Raw genomic sequence first — 22,637 nt, forward strand, 5'->3', positions numbered from 1 at the left:
AACATTTTAAAACAACAGAGACTACACAATGCACAACATCAAAGCACAAAAACTGATCCATGGATGTAATGACAAAAAAATATCAAGGCTGTTATCTGATGCAACAAAACTAGAACTTGTCAGAAAGGGTTCAGCCCTCCGATCATCCTGAGCCCTAACAATAGCTATGCACTTGGAAATTTTAAAACTTCTCTTTTAAATAGTACTTGGGTAAAAGAGAATAAAAATTAGGGCCACAGATAATTTAGAAAAGACTAATGAAAAAACTACATATTAAAAACTATAGAACACAGACAAAGGAGTACTGAAAGGAACTTTTTTTTTGAGACAGGGTCTTCTCTGTTGCCCAGGCGGGAGTGCAGTGGCATGATCACGGCTCACTGCAGCCTAGAACTCCCGGGTTCATGCGATTCTCTCACCTCAGCCTCCCCAGTAGCTGAGACCATAGACACACACACTACCACGCCTGGCTAATTGTTTTATTTTATTTTCTGTAAAGACAGGATCTTCTTATGGTGCTGAGGCGGGTCTAACTCCTGGGCGATCCTCCCGCGTCAGCCTCCCAAAGTGCTGGGATTACAGGTGTGAGCAACCATGCCTGCCCCAAAGGAACACTTATAGCTTTAAGGTAATTTATTAGAATACAAAAAGACTGAAAATAAATAAATTAAGAAATCAACTGAAGAAGGTACATAGCAATGTACATTATTATAAGGAATTTACAGTTGTTCCTCCATATCTGTGGGTTTCATATCAGTGGATTCAACTAACTACAAATTGAAATACTAAAAAATTCCATCTGCACTAAACATGTATGCAGACCTTGTCATTATTTCCTAAACAATGCAATATAAAAGCTATTTATGTAGACTTTACATTGCACTAAGTAAACCACAGATGATTTAAAGTATATGGGAGGATAACAGGTTATATGCAAACACACTATTTTATATCAAGGACTTGAGAATCCACACATTTTGGTACCCAAGAGAAGTCCTGGAACCAATCCCACATGGATACCAAGGGACAACTGTATAGGTATGTGTGTGTGTGTGTGTGTGTGTGTGTGTGTGAGATATGATACATCGCATATGCATACATACACACACACATACATATATATAAAGAGAAAGAAAAAGAAAAGAAAGGAAAGAAGGAGAAGAACTTGAGTCAACTGAGATAACTATTATAAGCATATTTTACCACATTATCAAATGAGTATCTTTGTTAACTTTCTTTTCTTTCATTCTTCTTTTTTTTTGAGACAGGGGTCTCACTTTATTGCCCTGGCTGGAGTGCAGTGGTGCAAACATGGCTCAACGCAGCCTCAACCTCTCCAGGCTCTGGTGATCCTCCCACTTCAGCCTCCGACGTACCTGGGACTACTGGCACACACCACCACATCTGACTAATTTTCTGTATTTTTAGTAGGGAAGAGGTTTTGACATGTTGCCCAAGCTGGTCTTTAACTCCTGGGCTCAAGCAATTCGCCTTCCTTAGCCTCCCAAAGTACTAGGATTACAGGCATGAATCACTGCGCCTGGCCCATTCTTGTTCTATAATATTTTAAATATCTTTAAGTATTTTAATATATTTAAAATATTACTTTTACCTCTTTTGTTCTCTCTTCTATCTGCTGTCACAGTGGCATAAAAAAGATATATATAGGCTCTGTAGTGACATTTAGAACCAGGGAACAACTGAATCCAGAGCTAAAAACAGTACTTGAGCTATTGAATACTTAAAATACATTAAGAACCATTATTCTCTTCAGGATGCATCTATTCTATTGAAAAATTCAGAGAATTTAAAATGATAGCAATTATAATATCTTAAGCCAGTAGTTCTGAAAAGTTAACATTGAAATGGTCTTTATGATAGACAAGAGTAAACCTGGACTTCTCAGCAATCTTGTATATAAGACTTGTATAAAAGAGTGTTTTAAAACTTGCGGTAAGTAGTTCATTACCAAATATAATAAAAGATTTCATAAAATCACTTCATTTTTATTCTTATCTGCTTTCCTGGAGGCTGAGGATAATATTTTTAAAAAGACATGTAAGTATAATATACTTTTTTATATTTCATTGCTTTATTAGAAATCTTTTTGTAAGAATCATATATAACATATCTATAAACATACATTTATGAAGGAGAAAACTGAAGTATGGATATGAATAGCATTCACAGTCATATGGGCAGAGAGAGAAATAAGCACAGACCTACTTGTCTGTCTGATTCCAACTTTCCTGTATTGGTAGAACTTATTTCATATTTTTTGGATGCAATTAGCTAGGCAACTTGAAATAAGTCAATGACACACTTTTGTTACCAATATCTGTAACTATTGCCTTTTCATTCTCACATAAATAAAAAACAATATAATGAAGGTTTCAATTAACTTTACATACACATTCTGTAAGTTTAACAAATCAACCTAAGTAAATCATGTAAATCCAGCCAACCAACAGATTAAAATCCCAAAGCAAAACCAAGCTGAAATTCTGTTTTGCCATTATGACAGTCAATCAAATTTAACTTGGGAATAAAATTGGTAATCTTTCAAAAATTAGGCCTATAAAACAAATATTTTAATAACATCTTTAAATTCTTAGGTTTTAAAATTTATACTAATACATTTTAATGTGTGAGATTTAAATATTTCTATATGCTTCTGTAATACCAGCATCATGAGTAGAATATACATTGTCTAGACATTTTACCTTTTTTGCTGTAGAAGAAGGGGGTTCCTTTTTCATACTTCTTAGTAAAAACTCTGGCATGTTATTTTCAATATCCTCACGAGTTCCCTTTTTATGCAAAACTGCAGCCAGAAATGAAATAACCTGGGGAAAAAAGACTTTTTCAATCACTGTGTATAATGTAACCTGACGTACAAAATTTCACTGCTTACATGACTATTCAATTAGTGACAAAGTATGTACAAAGAGATTTGTTGGGGGGAAAATAGAACATGAAATATTAGTACTGATTTTCTTTATTTGTAATAACAAACTGTTTTTCACCCTTGTAAACAAACAAACAAAAATCCTCACATTACCATCTTTTCATAACCTCTACCTACCCAATGAATTCTTTCTTAATTCCATCACTTGAGACACTACCTTCTTATTTGTTTCTAACCATGGAAACTATCTCTTCATATCCTCTATTAGAATAAACTGTATACATTCTTGTTTCCATGTAGAAAATAAACTCCTTAAGGAGGATAATATTTGGCCCATAAGTTTGTACACTTCTATTTATCTAATAAATATAGGTGAAATGGCAAAATGTTATTTTAAGACAGACTAATTCATTAATGTATACAACATTTTGAATAACAGCTCACCTCCAAAAATCAAGTGAGAAAAACAGACGGACAGAAAAAAGGAACCATAACCTCATATAATAAACTAGAGCAAGAAATACTGAACTGAGTCGACTTTGATTCAAATGTTAGCTCTGATTGCTTGGCTGCTCTGTTAACTTGGGCAAAAGAGTTAACCTCTCTGAATAATATCTGTAAAAATGGCAAAAAATAATTTTGGCAGGGTTGTTTTAAAGATTGGGAAGAAAGGCATATGAGGTATCCATATGGAAGAAAATAATTGATCATTACCTTACGAAAATAAATAAGAAGAAAAACTATATAAAACAAAAAACTATGCAAGAATTAGAAAAAGTATGGAAAAAAGTATACTTAACAAGGGTGTGGATACCTATAATCTGAATCCCAAATGATAGAAGAAAATAAATGATACAGAAGTATCTGAAGAAATAAAAGCTGAAAACTTAACTGATTTTAAAAATCAAGCCACAGATTCAAGATCTTCTAAGAACCAAAACCAAAACAAAATGAAAACCAAAAACAAACTAACAAAAAACCACAAGCAGGTGCTTCACTGAAACAACTTGAGACAGCAAAATATTTGTTAAAAGCAGCCAGAAAAAAAACAACAGATCACCTACAAAAAAGCAACAACTGGTCTGGCCATGGTGGCTCACCCATGTAATCCCAGCACTTTGGGAGGCCAAGGCAGGCAGATCATTTTAGCCCAGGAATTCGAGACCAGCCTGGGCAACATGGCAAAACCCCATCTCTACAAAAATTAGAAAAATCAGCTGGGCACACGGTGGCTCATGCTTGTATCACTAGCTACCTGGAAAGCTGAAGTAGGAGGATTGCTTGAACCCAGGAGAATGAGGCTGCAGTGGGCCATGATTGCACCACTGCACTCCAGCCTGGGCCACACAGCAAGACATTGTCTCAAAATAAAAAAAAAAAAATTAAAAAAACACAAATAGACAAGTAGCTGACCTTGCAGGAAAAAGAATGGAAGATACTATACAACAGAATATTTTCAAAGTGATAATAAAAGCAACCTATATTTTTGTACCTATGGATGATATTCAAGAATGAAGGGTAAAGATTTTCAGACAACCAAAAAGTGAGCCAATTCATCACCAAAAGCACCACACAAAAGAAACTAACTAAAGAATGTTTTCAGGTACAAGGAAAATGACTCTAGTTAGAAGATTGGTGACACAGGGAAAAATTAAGAGCAACAAAAATGGTAAATATATACAAAATATATATGTATATTGATTGACATTACGAAACAATAAAAAAGTTTGGCTGAAATCAAGTAACAGATTAAAAGCTACCACAGCCTGTAATCCCAGCACTTTGGGAGGCCAAGGCGGGTGGATCACGAGGTCAGGAGATCAAGACCATCCTGGCTAACATGGTGAAACCCCGTCTCTACTGAAAATACAAAAAATTAGCCGGGTGCGGTGGCGGGCGCCTGTAGTCCCAGCTACTCAGGAGGCTGAGGCAGGAGAATGGTGTGAACCTGGGAGGTGGAGCTTGCAGTGAACCGAGGTGTCACGCCACTACACTCCAGCCTGGGGGATAGAGCAAGACTCTCTCAACAAAAAAAAAAGCTATGACAACAAATGTATATGAGTCAGAAGGAGCACAAGTGTAGTGATAATATTCTGAGGTCACTATGCTGTAGTGAAGAAATTAAAGTACTAATTTACGTTAGATTACGATAAATCAATGGTATCTGTTGTAATCTCTAGGGTAACCATTAACAGAAGAATAAAAGAATGTGTACCTAATAAAAGGGGATAATAAAGTAATAGGAAACAATCTATCCAAAAGGACACAAAAAAAGTGAGAAAAACATGACATGGAATAAATAAAAAGCAAACAGTAAAATACTAATATATATTATATTTTAAATCCAAATATATTAGAAAGTACATTATATGGAAATGGACTAAACTGTCTAAACAAAGATAAAGACTGTCCAAATAAAACATATTTCCTTGCCATTTACAAGAAAAACTTCTAAAAAAAGGGATAAAAATTCTAATTAGAAAATAAAAATGACAGACCATGTAAACAAAAATCAAAGAAAATTGATATAGCTATATTCATATCAGATAAAGATGCTGAGGCAAAAAAGCATTAAGAAATTAAACAGGCACACTTTAACTTAATATTGATAATAAAATTAGTTCACTTGGAAATTTTAAGAAGTCTAAATGTATCAATAAAGAAAAACTTACTGAAATAAAAGCAGACAAATCCACAAGCACAATGGTAGATTTTAAAATAACTCAGCAAGAACAAAATAATCAGTAAAGATACAGAAGACTTTTAATAACATGATTGTCAACCTTGACCTAACGAATATTTGCTAGAACACTGCACACTACTGCAAAGCAGTTTCATTTTAAGTACCCATGAAATATTTACCAAAGTTGACATATGGGGCCTGGTGCAGTGGCTCATGCCTGTAATCCCAGCATTTTGGGAGGCTGAGGCGGGCGGATCACCTGAGGTCAGGAGTTCGAAACCAGCCTGGCTAACATGGTGAAATCCCGTTTCTACTAAAAATATAAAAAATTAGCTGGGCATGGTGGTGTGTGCCTGTAATCCCAGCTACTCAGAAGGCTGAGGCAGGAGAATCACTTGAACCCAGGAGGCAGAGGTTGCGGTGAGCCAAGACCGCGCCATTGCACTCCAGCTTGGGCAACAAGAGTGAAACTCCGTCTCAAAAAAAAAAAAAAAAGGTTGACATATGCCAGGCCACAGAAGTCTCAATACATTTCAGTAGACAGAAACCATACAGAATATGTTCTTTGATCACAATACAAGAAACTAAAAATAACAAAAATATAAGCAGAAAATCTCCAAATGTTTGGACAGTAAGGAACAGAGTTCAAACAACTCTCAATATAAATTATAAAATATTTGAATTAAATAATGGGTAACAATACATGTTAAATTTATAGAATATGGCTAAAGCTGTACCTTAGAGACTTAAATGAATATTACAGACATTCCCCAACTTATGATAGTTCAACTTGCAAATTTTTCAATTTACAATGGTGTAAAAATAATATGCATTCAGTAGAACTGTAAATCAAGTACCCATACAATCATTGTTTTTCACTTTTAGCAAAATATTCAATAAACTATATGAGATTCAACACTTTAGTATGAAACAGGCATTGTGTTAGATGATTTTGCCCAACTATATGCTAATGTAAGTGTTCTGAGCATGTTTAAGGTAGGATAGGCTAAGCTGTAATGTTCAGTAGGTTAGATGTATTGAATGTGTTTTCAACTACAATATTTTCAACTTACAATGGGTTTATGGGGACTTAACCCCACTGTAAGTCAAGGAGCATCTGTATTAGGAAAGAAGAGGGACTATTACTCAGTTATCAAAGAATCTATCTAAAAAACCTATGAAAATAACAGAAAATTTAACACAAGCAGAAATTACTAAAGCATACAATGAAAATGATCAACAATGCCAAATGATCATCCTTTGAAAGAATTTTTTAAATAAACCCCTGGCAAAATTATTGAAGAAAAAATAGAAGAGAAAAGGCAAACAAAAAATATGTATAACCCATAATAATGCTTTGCCAATAAATGTAAAAATTTAGAGGAAATGTAGAAATAGAACTTATCAAAAACCGACATAAGAAAAGGAAATTTACATACTCATAAAACCATGAAATAAACCTGAATATGTAATTATAAACCTTCCACAAAGAAAGTTAAGGGCTAGATAGTTTCACCAACAAATTCTACCTAATGCTTAAGAAAAATGTAATGCCAATCTGTAACAGACCCTTTCAGGGTTTAGAAAAAGGGGAAAATATTCTCACCTCGTTTTATGAGTTCAGCATAACTTTGATAAGAAAACCTAACAAGACCACTATAATACAGTAAATTTACAAGCCAATTTCTCTTACTCATATAGAAGCCAAACTCTTAAACAAAATATTAGCACGCAGAACACAGAAATTTAAAAAAGGAAATAATAGATACCAAAACCAAACTGGGTATATTCTGCAAATATGAGTTTGGTCTAACCTTTGAAATTTAGGTATTAGGTAGTTATCAGCTAGGTATCTTAGGCATTACGCTTAGCATTCCTAACACTTAGATTCCTTAAAATGAGAATAGAATGACCTATTTACAAGAAACATATTTTATCTGAAGCAGTACATTATTAGGTACACTGCAAAAAGTTGAGAATGTATATTTTATCATTAGAGCAACCACTAAAAATAAAAAGCAAAGAAGTATAGATAAAAAGTCAATAGAAAAATTAAAATAAAATTCTAAAAAATATCATATCAACTCAAAAGGCAAATCAGACTGTTTCTGAATGAACAGAAATGTTATATCCAAATCCAAACATAAGAATTAACATTAAATGTAAATGAACTAAATATTCCAATTAAATATCAGAGATTGTCAGAATGAATAAAAGAGCTGTCTACAAGGGACATTTCATAGTAAGAAAATAGTCAATTCATCAGGAAGATATAACAACCATAAAGGTTTGTAACCCTAATAACAGAGCTTCAAAATATATGAAGGTAAAACTAGCAGATTAAAAGAAATAGACACATCTGGCTGGGCACAGTGGTTCACACCTATAATCCCAGCACTTTGGGAGGTCTAGGTGGGTGGATCACTTGAGGTCAGGAGTCCGAGATCAGCCTGGCCAACATGGTGAAACCCTGCTTCTACTAAAAATACAAAAATTAGCCAGGTGTGGTGGCACACACCTAAAATCCCAGCTACTTGGGAGGCTGAGGCATGAGAATCACTTGAACCAGGAGGCAGATGTTGCAATGAGTCGAGATCACCACTGCGCTCCAGCCTGGGCGAGGGAGCAGGACCTTGCCTCGAACAAAAAAAAAAAAAAAAAAAAAAAAATTTATACACTTCACCCAGAAACTTGACTTTTAGGAATCTATCCTACAGAGAAATACTCTTAGAATTCTATCCTACAGATATTCACTATTTGTTATTTCCTAAAATAGGCAACAACCCAAAAATCCTTCTCCCTAGGTCCCTAGAGGAATGGTAAAGTAAGTTACAGAACATATAATCTATAGTATGCAGTAATTTATTAATTAATGAATCGGGACAATCTTTATGTACCAACATAAAAAGATCTCCAAGACCCATGTTTAAGTGAAAAAAACAAGTAGAATAAAGTATGGAAATAACAGTCCTATTTTTTAAATTTATTTACATATACATTAAAATTATAACTTGTTCAACCAAATAAAAAAACAGATTGGACTTCATAAAACTTAACTTTCGCGCATCAAAGTAAAATAACAAGAAAATAAAAAGACAACTACAGAATGGGAGAAAATATTTGCAAATCATATATCTGATGAGGGATTAGTATCCAAAATATATAAAGATTCTTACAACTCAACAATAAAGACAATGAAATTTAAAAACAGGCAAAATACTTAAATATATATTTCTTTCTCTAAAGATATACAAAGGGCCAAAAAAGCACAAGAAAAGATGTTCAACATCATTGGCCATTACAGAAATGCAAATCGAAATGGTAATGAAATACCACTTAACACATAGCAGGATGGCTATAATGAAGAAAAACAAAAAATAACAAGTGTTGGCAATGATGCGGAGGCATAGGAAACCTGGACAATTGTTGGTAGGAACGTAAAATGTTTTAGCCATTGTGGAAAATAGTATTGCAGTTCCTCAAAAAAAAAAAAAAAAAAAAACACTGAATTACCATAAAACCCAGTAATTCCAATTCTAGGAATACATACAAGAGAAATGTTTGTACACAAATGTTTACAGAAGCATTATTCATAATAACTAAAAGTGGAAACAATCCAGAAACTAGAAAGAGGAGGGAGTTGCACAACATTCTGAATGCATTAAACGCACTCAATTAATCATTTTAAATAATGAATTAATGTTGTGTGGACTTAACCTCAATTTAAAAATTACAGCTTGCATTTTTGTAAGAATGTGTTTGTGTATTACAGTGTAATCAGAATTATTTTTATTCTAGAAAAAAGTTACAAAGTATGTATGTAAAGTGTCAAGTCAGTAAATATCAATGATTCAATTAACAGGAACTTTTTTTTGAAACAGAGTTACATTCCTGTTGCCCAGGCTGGAGTGCAATGGCACGATCTTGACTCACCACAACCTCCGCCTCCCGCATCCAAGTGATTCTCCTGCCTCAACCTCCTGAGTTAGCTGGGATTACAGGCATGCGCCACCATGCCCAGCTAATTTTGTATTTTTAGTAGAGACAGGGTTTCTCCATGTTGGTCAGGCTGGTCTTGAACTCCCGACCTCTGGTGATCTGCCCACCTCAGCCTCCCAAAGTGCTGGGATTACAGGCAAACAGTAGCTATTTTTAATCCCAGCACTTTGGGAGGCAGAAGTGGGCAAGCTCAGGAGTTTAAGGCCAGCCTGGGCAACATGGTGAAATCCCACCTCTACAAAAAATACAAAAATTACCCAGGCCTGGTAATGTGCATCTGTAGTCCCAGCTACGTGGGAGGCTGAGGTGGGAGGATCACTTGAGCCCAGGAGGTCAAGGCTGCAGTGAGCCAACACTGCACCACTGCACTACAGCCTGGGCAAAAGAGCAAGACACTGTCTCAAAAAACAAAAACACATTAGCTATTTTTCTGGCATCATTCCTTAAGGTAGAAGGCTTTGTTTCTTGCATATGATCTTGTATATAATAAACAAAGTAGCTTTTGCAAATTATGTTGTCTAAAATATTATAAAAAAATGAAAAATAGCATGGTTAAAACTTGTCCTAAGTTTTAAAATATTCTAACAAACTTTGCATGTCAATTTGCAGGACTTATCATAAAGCCTTTGGTGTCTGACCAACCAGTTTCATACTAGCTATGTGACATTGGGCAATTTACATAACCTTTCTATAAATTTTAATATTTTCACCAATTAAATAGAGGCAAGAATAATTAACATGAATGTTTAATGGAAAATGTTTATCATAGAGCCTGGCAAATATAGACAATATAAGTTATAACCATAGAACCATAATGTTACCCAATTCAACTTAAAATTCACTAACGCATTCAATAAAAAAATATTTATTACCTACTAAATACCAAGACGCTGGAATAGTCTAGATGAAAGGCTATTTCTAGATGCTGGAATAGTCTAGATGAAAGGCTATTTCTATAATTCAGTAGTGTGAAATCAAGCTGATTTGGGGTGGCAGGGAAGAGGTAGTTAGGACATGTGCTGAAGGAGCATGGTTGAGAAAAAAGTAGACAGATGAACAGAAAATAAACAGTTACTAAAGAATCCAGTGAGAGATTAATGGGAGCAAACTGGCTGATGTAGAACATAAATTAAAGAGAAAGGATACTCCACAAATAACTGAGTTTAGGCACTGGACAATTTAAATATTGTTAACACCACCTAAGTAAAAGATCTTTGATGCATGTTCACAATTTTCATTTTATAAATATTTTTAAAGTTATGTTTTCTATTTAAAAATACATCACCTAATATTAGAATTTACTGAATTCTTTGATGGTGTAAAAAAGCATAACATTTTGGGTTCTGACTACCTTTTGGAATATAACTTAACACTGATCACAGAAAATTTATAACTAAAAGTATAGGTAATTGGCATATTGACTGGAAAGGGGCATGAAAAAACTTTTTAGGGTAATGGAATTGTCCTATATTTTGATTAGCATATTAGTTACACAGACATAGACATTTGTCAAAGCTCATTAAGTAATATACCTGAGATCTGTGCATTTTACAGTTTAAGTGTACCTTAATTAAAGAATTAAAGATACACACATGTACACACACACACACATATATATTGATAGATACACTCTTTAATTTTAGGCCACTGGTCCTCAAAGGCTACTGAAAAGACAAAAGAGATACCTATTAGATACCATAACAATTTAAATGAGGTAATATAAGATCTAATCCACTGATTTGCACTTAACTCACCACGGATTGTTTCATTATAGGAAAATTATATTCCTAATTGTGCAAATTCATAGTTCAATTTGCTCATCTATCCAAGGTGATATACAATCTTAATTCTAACTTTGTCAAATTCTCTAAAACAAAGATATGTGAAATGTATCTTGTGTTTAAGAATCTCAGATCTTTGGAAGATATTTCATAGATGGCAGCTAAATTTATAAACTCTAAGTATAGATTAGCTTTACTTAATTCACTAAATCCACTAATGATTTTTAAAAATCTTTGTATCTCATTTAAATCATCTACACTACCTCTTAACACTACTCATCCACCCACCCCCCCAAAATTTAAGTTGAAATAGTAATAAACTTTAGTTGAGAATACAAACTAACTGGAGAAGCTAGCTAAAACCACTAACAAACTCATAGCTATATATTAATTATATTAATTAAAATATACTAATAGGTATTATGGCAATGCTAGCAGTAAAGTGTCAATATACAAAAGATAGGGAAGGGAGGATGTGAAGAACAGCACAGGTGGATTTTACAGACCAGGACTACAAACGGCACTCATCACTTCTACCCTTATTTCTGCTGGCAGAACCCAGTCACAAGCTCCACTGACATGCAAGGAGATCTGGGAAATGCAGTCTCTGTCAGCTAGCCCAAACTCTTAAGAAGGCAAAGGAAATACGTATTTTGGGTGGAGATCTAGCCATCTTATCACACTATAGTGGTCCAGTAGAGGTCTATCAAAATATTAATTCACAGAAGACTAAAGACAAATTTACAATGAAGGTTTACAAAACTTATCTGCAAAGAAAAAGCCAGAACATGTTTTATTGTGGAATAGTTCTAAAATTGCTTATAGATGAAAAGAACAAAAACAAGTATTTAAATCAGTCACCTCTAGAATAGTGAAAGGCCAAAAATTGCATTTCAGAAATGAAATACAACTCTGGGAAAGCCTTCTGTTTTTACACGCATTCCTTTCTAAACTCTGTCAAGCCAACAGTTTTATAAGTCATCTTTCCTCACACAGTCAGCTCATGACATACTGAGTAAATCTGAGGCTGGGAAAAAGGGCAACAAATCTTCCCTTAGACCAGAACAAAGGAAGGCATAGCAAAAATTGTCTATTTCTTATAGGACAAAAAAGAAAAAAATGTCTACTACCTTATTTTTCAACTCCCTGGGAGATACAAAGGTACAGAGAGAGTGGTTCAGAACCACACTTCAAAAGTATGATTTTTGCTCGCTTTGAAGAAAAAAAAAAACAAAAACAAAACACAAAGTGCTGTTTTGAAATGGGGTCTAGCTCACTTATCTTTACAAAGTTCTCCCCTAAAATCAGAACTACATGCCAAAACAAGAAATACAATTTTATCTGTGAAATACTAGTACATTTTTGTTTCTGCTTAAAAGGGCTCAGGGATCTGGGGGCTAATCAACCTTCCACACTGGATATTATAGCATTTTCTCAATGAACGAAAAAAAGACGATATTATTTTTCTCTTTATTACTATATTCCTGAGTGAATAACATGACTTGAGATCCCAAGAACCTTCATATTTTAGTGTAGTTTTGAATCTACTGAAGATCTTATTATCCAAAAAAGGTACTGAAAATAACCTAAGAAAGCTTTAATTATCAGCAATCCCATTTCTCTCAAGAGTGAGGTTTACTATACATCTTTTTAATATGACAGCCTTCAGTAATGACATTTTCAATAATGTAATATCTAATAATATAGAAACAAAAATTCAAAGAATGTCTTCATGCTTTGCAAAATTCTATCTCTGCTACTCAAAAAGTACTATTATCTTCTTTGCATAGCAGATGAGAAAATAAATATGGTAAGACATATTACTGCATCTGCTTAATAGTAGTCCTTAAGACTTTGGCGTCTGTAAAAGCTAATTACCGCATTACGATTAAAAACTAAATTATTTTGATTCAATGAATTTGAGCTCTTCTCTTGTGATAAACCTTTCAAATACTATATTAGAGCTATGCCTTCAGTAAAAAATAAAATTCATTAAAACTCAATTCAAAACTCAAAGTTTGGTGGGTTTCCAAAAGCAAAGTATGAAAACACCAATTTCTCTGTGGAGTCTTCTTTGACACCCCCAGGCAGGCTTGTTTCTCCCCTCCAACCCACTTACCAGACTAGATGATGACTCTTGGCCTCATTTCCTTTTATTACTCTTTTGTGAACTCTGTAAGGTAGGTGTATTACTCAGGGTTCTCTAGAGGGACAGAACTAATGGAATAGAGATATATGGGGAGTTATATTAAGTATTATCTCACACAATCACGAAGTGCCACAATAGCATGTCTGCAGGCTGAAGAGCAAGGACAGCCAGTCCGAGTTGCAAAACTGAAGAACTTGAGTCCGACGTTCAAGAACAGGAAGCATCCAGCATGGGAGAAAGATGCAGGCTGGGAGGCTAGGCCAGTCTCTCTTTTCACATTTTTCTGCCTGCTTACATTCTAGCCACACTGGCAGCCGATAAGACTGTGCCCACCAGATTAAGGATGGGTCTGTCTTTCCCAGCCCACTGACTCAAATGTTAATCTCTTTTGGCATCACCCTCACAGACACGCCCTAGATCAATACTTTGTATCCTTCAATCCAATCAAGTTGACACTCAGTAGTAACCATCACAGTAGGTATCATATGCATTTATATTTATATTGGCTCTTCAGTGCCAATCACAGTGCCTGGCCCAGAGTGAGTACTTATTAAATGTCAACCAATTGAACAAATGGTTAAAAGTTGAGTAAAAGGCTTTTAATTAACTGTATTATTAAGTCAAAAGAAGACGGCAGTGTATGACAGAAGAGGAAAAAAATAAGAGTTCTAGAATAGAAATGAAAATTATTACTTCTGTGCCTGACCCTAGATAGGGAAGTCATTCCTGTGCCTGTTTTACGTACTAAGTTAAAAAGCTGAACAAAATTATCTCTAATATCATTTCCATTTCTAAAAGTATCTTTTTTTTAACTATGAAATGGTCATCATCCTATGTATAAATATTCACACAGAGGCCAGGCACAGTAGTTCCTGCCTGTAATCCCAGCACTTTGAGAGGTCAAGGCAGGCAGATCACTTGAGCTCAGGAGTTCAAGACCAGCCTGGGCAACTCGGGAAAACCCCATCTCTACCAAAAATACAAAAAATTAGCTGGGCATGGTGGTGAGCAACTATGGTCCCAGCTACTTGGGAGGCTGAGGTGGGAGGATCGCTTGGGCCCCCGAGGCGGAGGTTGCAGTGAGCCGAGATCTCACTATTGTACTCCACTCTGAATGACAGAGTGAGACCCCCATCTCAAAAAAACAAAACAAGAACAAAAAAAAAAGATTCACATAGACTAAACATCCCTTAATCAATGTTCACTGAACTCACCAGATTAATCAAAGTTTTCTATCCCCTCTGAAAAACATACCGTCTGAGCAAAGGCTCTCAAACTTAAGTGGGCCTCGGAATTACCTGAAGCATCTGTTAAAACACAGATTGCTGTCCTCTCCTACTCCCCCCGAGTTCACAATTCAGTATGTCTGCAGTGAGACCCCGGAATTTACAATCCTAACAAGCTCCCAGGTGACACTGATGCTGCTGACCCAAAGATCCACTTGAGAGAACCACTACTCCATGGTAAGCACCCACTCACCTTCTTTTCCTATCACTGAGTGGTCTGATTACCAAAGGTCAGGTTCCCAAACTTGTATACTCCAGTTGAAATTATTGTACTTATACTAGCTAATTATCACGTAAATGTACAAAGGGATTAATTTTCAAGTTACCTGTTGAATCAGATGTGAAAATCCTGTGAAATATTGGGAGATAGTCATAAAAATCTTGGATTTTGTATTCAAATTTCCTTAAGTATCTTTAATTTTTCAGTCCCACTAAAACCAAAAATAGCAGGTGATGAACTGCATGGTGTTTAACATATCAAGGCCACAATGGACATGAGGAAATCTGGGAGTGATAGATATGTTCATCATCTTGGCTGTGATGATCTTTTCTTGGATATGTGTATGTGGGATAAAATGTATTAATGTCTGCTACTTTAAAATGCAACAAAAGATGGATGGATATTACAAAACCATGTATAATGAAATATTAACAGATCTAAGTGGTGAGAATATGGCTTCTCATTGTACCATTCTTTTAACCCTTCTAATATTTTAGAAAAATGTCAGAAGATATTTGGGAAAAATTAGTTCATAATCTTTGACAAAAAAAATCTTCAATCTGCTTATAAGATAGTAGTTACTATGTGACTCTATTTTTTGCATATGTATGTTTGTGTGTGTGTTCACAGAAGTATATGTATGTATGTGGGCATATCATTACATATGTTGCATATTCATCTGTGCCCTCTTCACCAGATCTGTCCTTCCAATTCACTTTAAAAATACTCAGGTCTTCCCTACCCCCAAACAACACAAAACAAACAAAAAAGAAACCCCCTCAAATTTTCATCTCTCTCTTCAGCTACTACTAGGTCACTTTTATTCCCTTTCAAAGCCATATTTCTTAAAGAGGTAAATATACGTTCTATGTCCATGTCTTCACCTACTCCATTATGGCTTGTGTCTGAAAGCTCCAGCAAAATGGCTCTTGCTCAGCATATCAATGATTTCTATGTCACTAGAACAAATGGACATTTTTCAATTCTCATCCCCTGTAGAATGTAAAATATTAAATTCACCTACTTTTAAATTTGAAATGAGGGAAGGAAACTTTATTTGGTATGTAAAACAAGCTTTAAAAAGACTTCAATTTCATATCATGGCCAAATTAGAATATAAAAAGGGGGAAATTTAGTGGATGAAATCAAGAAACAGGAACAAAAAAGAAGAAAATAAGATAAAACTATAGCTCAAACAGTAAATGTCAATGGTCTATTTTCATTATCAATTAATTTTACTACATTCTGAAATTTTAGTTAACACAGTAATCATTCATATTTCTTCAACCGGCTTATATCTATAAAAGCTTTATCTATCTATAGAAGCTCTATCTTAAATGGGTCTTTCAAACCACCTATCTATGTAGAAATTATTCCCTGAGTTATAACAACAATAACCAGAGAACTAGGTTCCCAAGCATCAGACAAATCCAGCTGAGTATCAAAATTAGTACAGAAACCATTTCCTAATCTTCAGACGGTGCTCCCTCAAAAACTTGCACAGCACATTAACAGCATGTACCACAACATCTCCAAGTCCTTTCATGATTACAGTGTATCAGGTAATAGAAAATTCTGCAGTAAAATCGGCTCCTTTAAAAATAATCCTATGAACTGTAAAATAAATTTCTTTGTAACATGGGCCTCAGAGATGAAAGACAGCCTTCAAATTTGAGACTACAATGTGCAAAAGAATTTGAATTCGAATTGTATTTAAGTTGCAGGATGGTGGTTCCTAAACAGATCACTTTTGGTATGTAGTACCCTCACGTTTCTTCTTGTGTGTGAGACAGAGTCTCACTCTGTTGCCAGGCTGGTGTGCAGTGGCACAATCTCGGCTCACTGCAACCTCTGCCTCCCAGGCTCAAGAGATTCTCCTGCCTTGGCCTCCCAAGTAGCTGGGACTACATGCGTGGGCCACCATGCCCAGCTAATTTTTGTATTTTTAGTAGAGATGGGGTTTCACCATGTTGGTCAGGATGGTCTCGATCTCTTCACCTCGTGATCCGCCCGCCTCGGCCTCCCAAAGTGCTGGGATTACAGGCGTGAACCACCAAACCCAGCCTCATGTTTATTTTGAAGATGAACATGCACTGGCTAATCAAAGAATTGTATTAACAAACATTCTACCACAGGCAAAAACAGTAAAAGTATATGTGAAAAGTTACAGCAGGGCTTTAATTAATTAATTAATTTTCCTCTAGTACTCATCTGTAATCTTGGTCACAGATGGCATTACTGAAACACCACGGGTTCGGTCTAAGACCTGCTACTCACCATACAGTCAGCCAATCACTGAGACAACATGTATTGCCAAGGAAAAATGCTTTAATCAGGCACTGTAGCCAAGGATCAGTCTCAAATCCATCTCCCTGATTAAAATTAAGAGTTTTTACAGCAGGGAAGAAATGTAACAATGTATGGGAAAACAGGAACTTGGGAGGGCTAAGGAAGTAATCTGATGAATGACAGGCCTGGTGTCTCACTGTCTGAATTCTATGATCTGGTGAGTTTCAGTTCTTTGATACTTTTTGAGAGGCCTGGGGGTCCTTTCCTGAGGAAGGAACTCAGATAAAACAAATACAAGTTTAAAGCTTTAGGACCAGAAGGGTCAATTTCTATGTTTATCCCAAAACAAACAAACGAACAAAACTGTCTGTGGGACTGTTGGGTCAGTTTCAGTGGTAGTTTCTTGAAGGCTCTTTTCTTTATTCTTGCTGTCTATCCTCCACCTACAGGCCGACGTGCTAAATGATTGTGGAATAAATGGAGAAGGCAAATTCATTTATTCCACAAACAATCATTTAGCATGTCCAGTGTGCAGGTCTAAACTATCTGCACTGCCTAGGCTTGAAGGAACATAAAGTATGGTTAATGGTAATACGATTATTGAAAGACTTTATTTTAGCCTAGTTTTTCACACCAGACCTTTACACACAGTAGCATTATTTGGCTATTTTTTTTCTTTTATTTTTCCTTATTCCATCATTGGTGCCTGAAATTTGGCTATTTATAAATGTTAAATTTAGTTTTCCTCTTACCTTTGAGTTCCAATAACTAATGGAGGTAATATGAAGAAGAAAATAAGTTAAACTCAATTATAAGAAAGGAAGCAGAATAACTTAATCACAAACTAGGCACGCACTCCTAAAAATCTAAAGTGATTGTTTAGTATAAAATCTAGATTCAAAACTCTTATTCTTGGATCACAAACCTCTTTGAAAATCTAAGGAAAGCTAAAGACCCTGTAGTAGGCAGCTTCTGACAGGACTCCCAATAATACCCACCTCTTCATATTCCCAGTCCTGTTTAATCTCCTTCCCTTGAGTTCTGGCTGGACCTAGCAACTTGCTTCTAGTGAGAATATGACAAAAGTGAGGGGATGTCTCTTGTGTTATTACATCACCAAAGACCATGACTTCTGTTTTACTAGTGCTGTCTCTTGCCCTCCTACTTGCTCTCCTTTTATGAAGCAAGCTACCTTGTGTGAGATGCCCCATGAAGAGGCCCATGTGTCAAGGAAGCAAAGGAGGCCTCCAGCCAACAGCTCACAAGAAACTGAGGCCAAGAACCCACAAGGAACTGAATCCTGCCAAAAAACAGGTGGGCTAGGAAGTGAATCTTCCCCAGCCACCTTGAGATGACTGCAGCCCTGTGAGAGGCAAAGCTAGAGGACCAGGCTAGGCGGCAGCTGGATTCCCGACCCACAGAAACTGTGAGACAATACATGAATATTGTTTTAAGCTGCTAAATTTAGCATAATTTGTTATACAGAAACAGATTAACTACAACAAATCCCCTCTTTAGGAAAGTATGTATGTGTACAAATTCTAGTACACATTTTAGGGAATTTTGAAGTCTCTCTAAAGTTCTCAAACAGAACTGCTAGTGACCCAGGGATTCCAGATTAAGAAACTTCTAACATGATAAACTTCAAACAATATGCACAAAAGGCCTACAGGAACAATTTAACCATGCTACGCAGCATAACAAACATTAGAACGCTTTCCTTCCACAAAGTATTAAGAAAGTTAAATGACTTCAAATATATTGATTTCTTAGTACCAGTATTACCAAAGGTAAAATCAAACCAAGTGGTACCAAAACATTATTTTGGAATAAAATATTTCATAGGTACTGAAGAATGATAAAATAACTGAGACACTGTCCTCAGCTTTGAGGACTTCACTATCTAGTTGGTGAGACAAACACAAACATACACACGAACACACAAAATAGCTATCATAACAGCAGTACAAATAAAGATTTACATATAGTATCCACTCATGTACACAGTAAAGTGACTTTACTGTTATAACATAATTAAAATAAATACCTGTACTGTTTTTCCAAGTCCCATGTCATCACCCAGAATGCACCCTCTTCCATGGATGTAGTGTCCATAAAGAAACCGGGCTCCTTCTCTTTGGTAGTCTCTCAAATACCTATTGATGGTATAAGGAATAGAGTCTCCATCGTCAGATAATTTAAAAGCAACAGAAGATGATGGAAATTTTCGGTTTGGGAAATAAGGTTTTTCCAAATCTTCATCATCAAATATAAGACTCCTAGGGCAATCTTTAACAAATTTTACTTCTTGAAGCTGTTTAAGAGGTATTTTCCTTTCTTGAAAATCTGAATATAAGACGACTGCAAATGACTTGCCATTTTCATCCGCTGTGATAGATTTTATGCTTGCTTCACAAAGTTTTCCATTATCTGGAAAAGGGGCAAGACATCTTTCTCCTGGATGCCATATGTCTGCAAGAATAAAGAAAATAAAGTTTCCAAAGCTAGCTTATAAAGTAACACCTCATTTATCCACAGCTGTGAGAAACAATATATACCTCACATAAATGCCTTTTCCAAAAAACTGGAACAAGATAAATTATAACATGTATAGATATTTTTTGAAAATAGATTTTCAGATATTCTCCTATAATAAACAGAATAAAGGGTACATACTTTATTTCCACTGGTTCTTACCCTGCCTATGTGTCATCATCTCCCCTGGAGTTTAAAAATATACATTCTTAGACACCACCTCTAGTGATTCTTATTCAGTGGATAGGGGTCACAGGCATCTGGTTTTATTGTTTTGTTTGGTTGTTATTGTTGAATTCAAAAGATCACTCTGACGCACACCCAGGGTTGAGAACCACTGACTAAAATATTCTTGCTGACTCATGAACATATATACACACACATATATTTCATGATATGGTAGAGTAATCGTGAATAGGACTTGGTAATGAGTAAACTAAAATCCTCTGGACAGCAATGCTTTGTGGTTCATCTGTCTGCTTTTTTACAGTTATTCCATTGCCTTTCTCTAGAAACAGCTGTTTCTTTTCACTGCAATATTGCTGCCTCTAAACCTTTACTTTAACCACTGCTTTTATACAGCTAACCATGGGAACCTCCAATTCAACTACAGTGATGTCACAGCTTTTTCTCTTCTGGGTTTTGAATATTTATTTTAAGAGATGAATTCTAAGATCTCTTTCTGCTAAGATCCTATTATTCTTTAAAGAGTATTACCTCTCTATGAACTTATTCTGTGACTAACTGTACAGCTATCTATTTTATTTTCTCAGAAAATACACCACTATGAACGAGGAGGGAGCCTATAGAGTATACTATTGGTACAATTAAAAAGTATCAAATAAAGAAAACTAAGTAAAAGTAATTTTCCAAATGGAATTTCTTATGGCAAGAATCCAAAAATAATTCTATGGCTACAAATACAAGAACACTAAGAATTATTTTTCTTATACATTTCGCACTGAGATCAGATAACCACTGGCAGTTTCCTAGGGTCTTCCTGATGACCTCGAGTTAGATATTTATAACATTTAAGATTACAAAGATTACAACATGACATGGTTATACTATCTAAAGCAAGAATAGCTCATTATATTCCTCATCCATCAGTTGTTCCTCAAAAGTAAAGCCACTAACTTTGATGAGGTTATTTTACCATAACAATAATGAGTACAGAGGGAAAAACCTTCTCTCCCACTCTACTCTCTGGACCCAAACTGTTGACAACTGTTACACCATTCTAAAAGAGTGTTTTAATGTCAAACTAAAGCCTCGATCCACTGTACAAGTAAAACAACATATAGGTCAATGGGCCCAATTTTCTTAACAGTACTATTTGCACCTTAAAACCTAAAGCAACCCTTACAGCAATTCTTAACACATTACTTATATTTCCCATTATGTGTTTGCCTACCCTATCATTTTTTGACTTATTTTATTATCTATTATTCAACATATGTGATTTAAGCACAAATTGTTCACCAAATATTATACCACACAATGGGTATAAAATGAAGAAAACTAATGTCAAAAATGATGGTGACTAATAGTCTTCCTATATTTCATTAACTGGCATCATCATCTAACCAACTTTTCATGGTAGAAAACCATTAGTCAGCCCTTAAACCTCATTTAATACTACTCCTTACATCCAATCCATCAGAATGTCCTGCTTCTACTTCAAAAATGAATCACTTTCCTCCATGCCACCATCTCTCTAAAGCAAAGGCTGGCAAACATTTTCTGTAGAGTCAGTTATTAGCTATTTGTTACTTTAGATTTTGTAGGCCATACAGTCTCTTGCCCTTGTAATGCACAAGCAACCAGACAATACATAAACAAATGGGCACAGTTTTGTAAATAAAACTTTATTTACAAAAAGAAGTGTCACACCAGTTTTAGCCCACAGGCAGTAGTTTGCAGACCTCCGTTTTAAAGCATGCCACCATCAACTTTCCCTAAAATATGCCTAACCAGTCTCTCTGCTCCCAGTCCACCTATTTAGAGTAGGGTGCCCATTATTCTCTATCTCATCATTTTATTGCCTCTGTAGTACTTATCATAACATTTAATTATCATGTCCACTTGTTTTTGTCTTTTTCTTCCAGTAGAGAGTAATTTCTTTTCCAAGAAAAAGTTTGTACTGTTATAAATTTTATCCCCAGGACCAACACAGAGTCACACAGCAGACATTCCATGAACATGTAAATTTATTACACATTTTTTTTTCTTTCTTTTTTAGACAAGAGTGTCTCTGTCGCCCAGTCTGGAGTGTCATGGCACAATCATAGCTCACTGTAAACTCCAACTCCTGAGCTCAGCCATCCTCCCGCCTCAGCCTCCTGAGTAGCTGGGACTACAGGTGCGCACCGCCATGCCTGGCTAAATTTTTTATTGTTAGTAGAGACAGGGTCTCGCTTATGTTGTCCAGGCTGGCCTCAAACTATCCTCCCGCCTCAGCTTCCCCAAAGTACTGGGATTACAGGTGTGAGCCACCTCGCCTGGCCTATTACAAATTATCTCACAAATCCTTGATATCTTGCAAGAAAACTAAAAAGTACACAAACATATTCATAACTGTAAAAAGTGCATTGGAAGAAGAGTGCTATGAGAAGGGAATATTGAGAAACCTAATCTAAAAGGGAAAGGGGTCTAAGAACTGTATCTCAGATAAGTGTACAGCATGTGCAAAAAAAAAAAAAAAAAGCCTTAAGGGAATCACACAACTTACTGGAGTATTTTGGGTTTCTGAGTTTGGATAATTTCAAGAACGAAATAAATTCAGTT

General features: G+C 35.5%; 1 protein-coding gene across 4 annotated transcripts in view; it reads right to left on the reverse strand.

The window, feature by feature from the left end:
• ERCC6L2 (ERCC excision repair 6 like 2) overlaps positions 1–22,637 on the reverse strand; it is a 158,844-nt gene that overhangs the window by 134,619 nt on the left and 1,588 nt on the right. For all 4 annotated transcript variants that reach the window (XM_030799801.1, XM_030799859.1, XM_030799767.1 and 1 more), the window contains exons 2-3: positions 19,363–19,787; positions 2,724–2,846 (exon numbers count right to left, since the gene is read on the reverse strand). In XM_030799801.1, the coding sequence (XP_030655661.1) occupies positions 2,724–2,846; positions 19,363–19,787 (548 nt within the window). The remainder of the gene's footprint in view (positions 1–2,723; positions 2,847–19,362; positions 19,788–22,637) is intronic.

The sequence above is a fragment of the Nomascus leucogenys genome, chromosome 1a (assembly GCF_006542625.1).
Source record: "Nomascus leucogenys isolate Asia chromosome 1a, Asia_NLE_v1, whole genome shotgun sequence".
NCBI lineage: Eukaryota > Metazoa > Chordata > Mammalia > Primates > Hylobatidae > Nomascus > Nomascus leucogenys.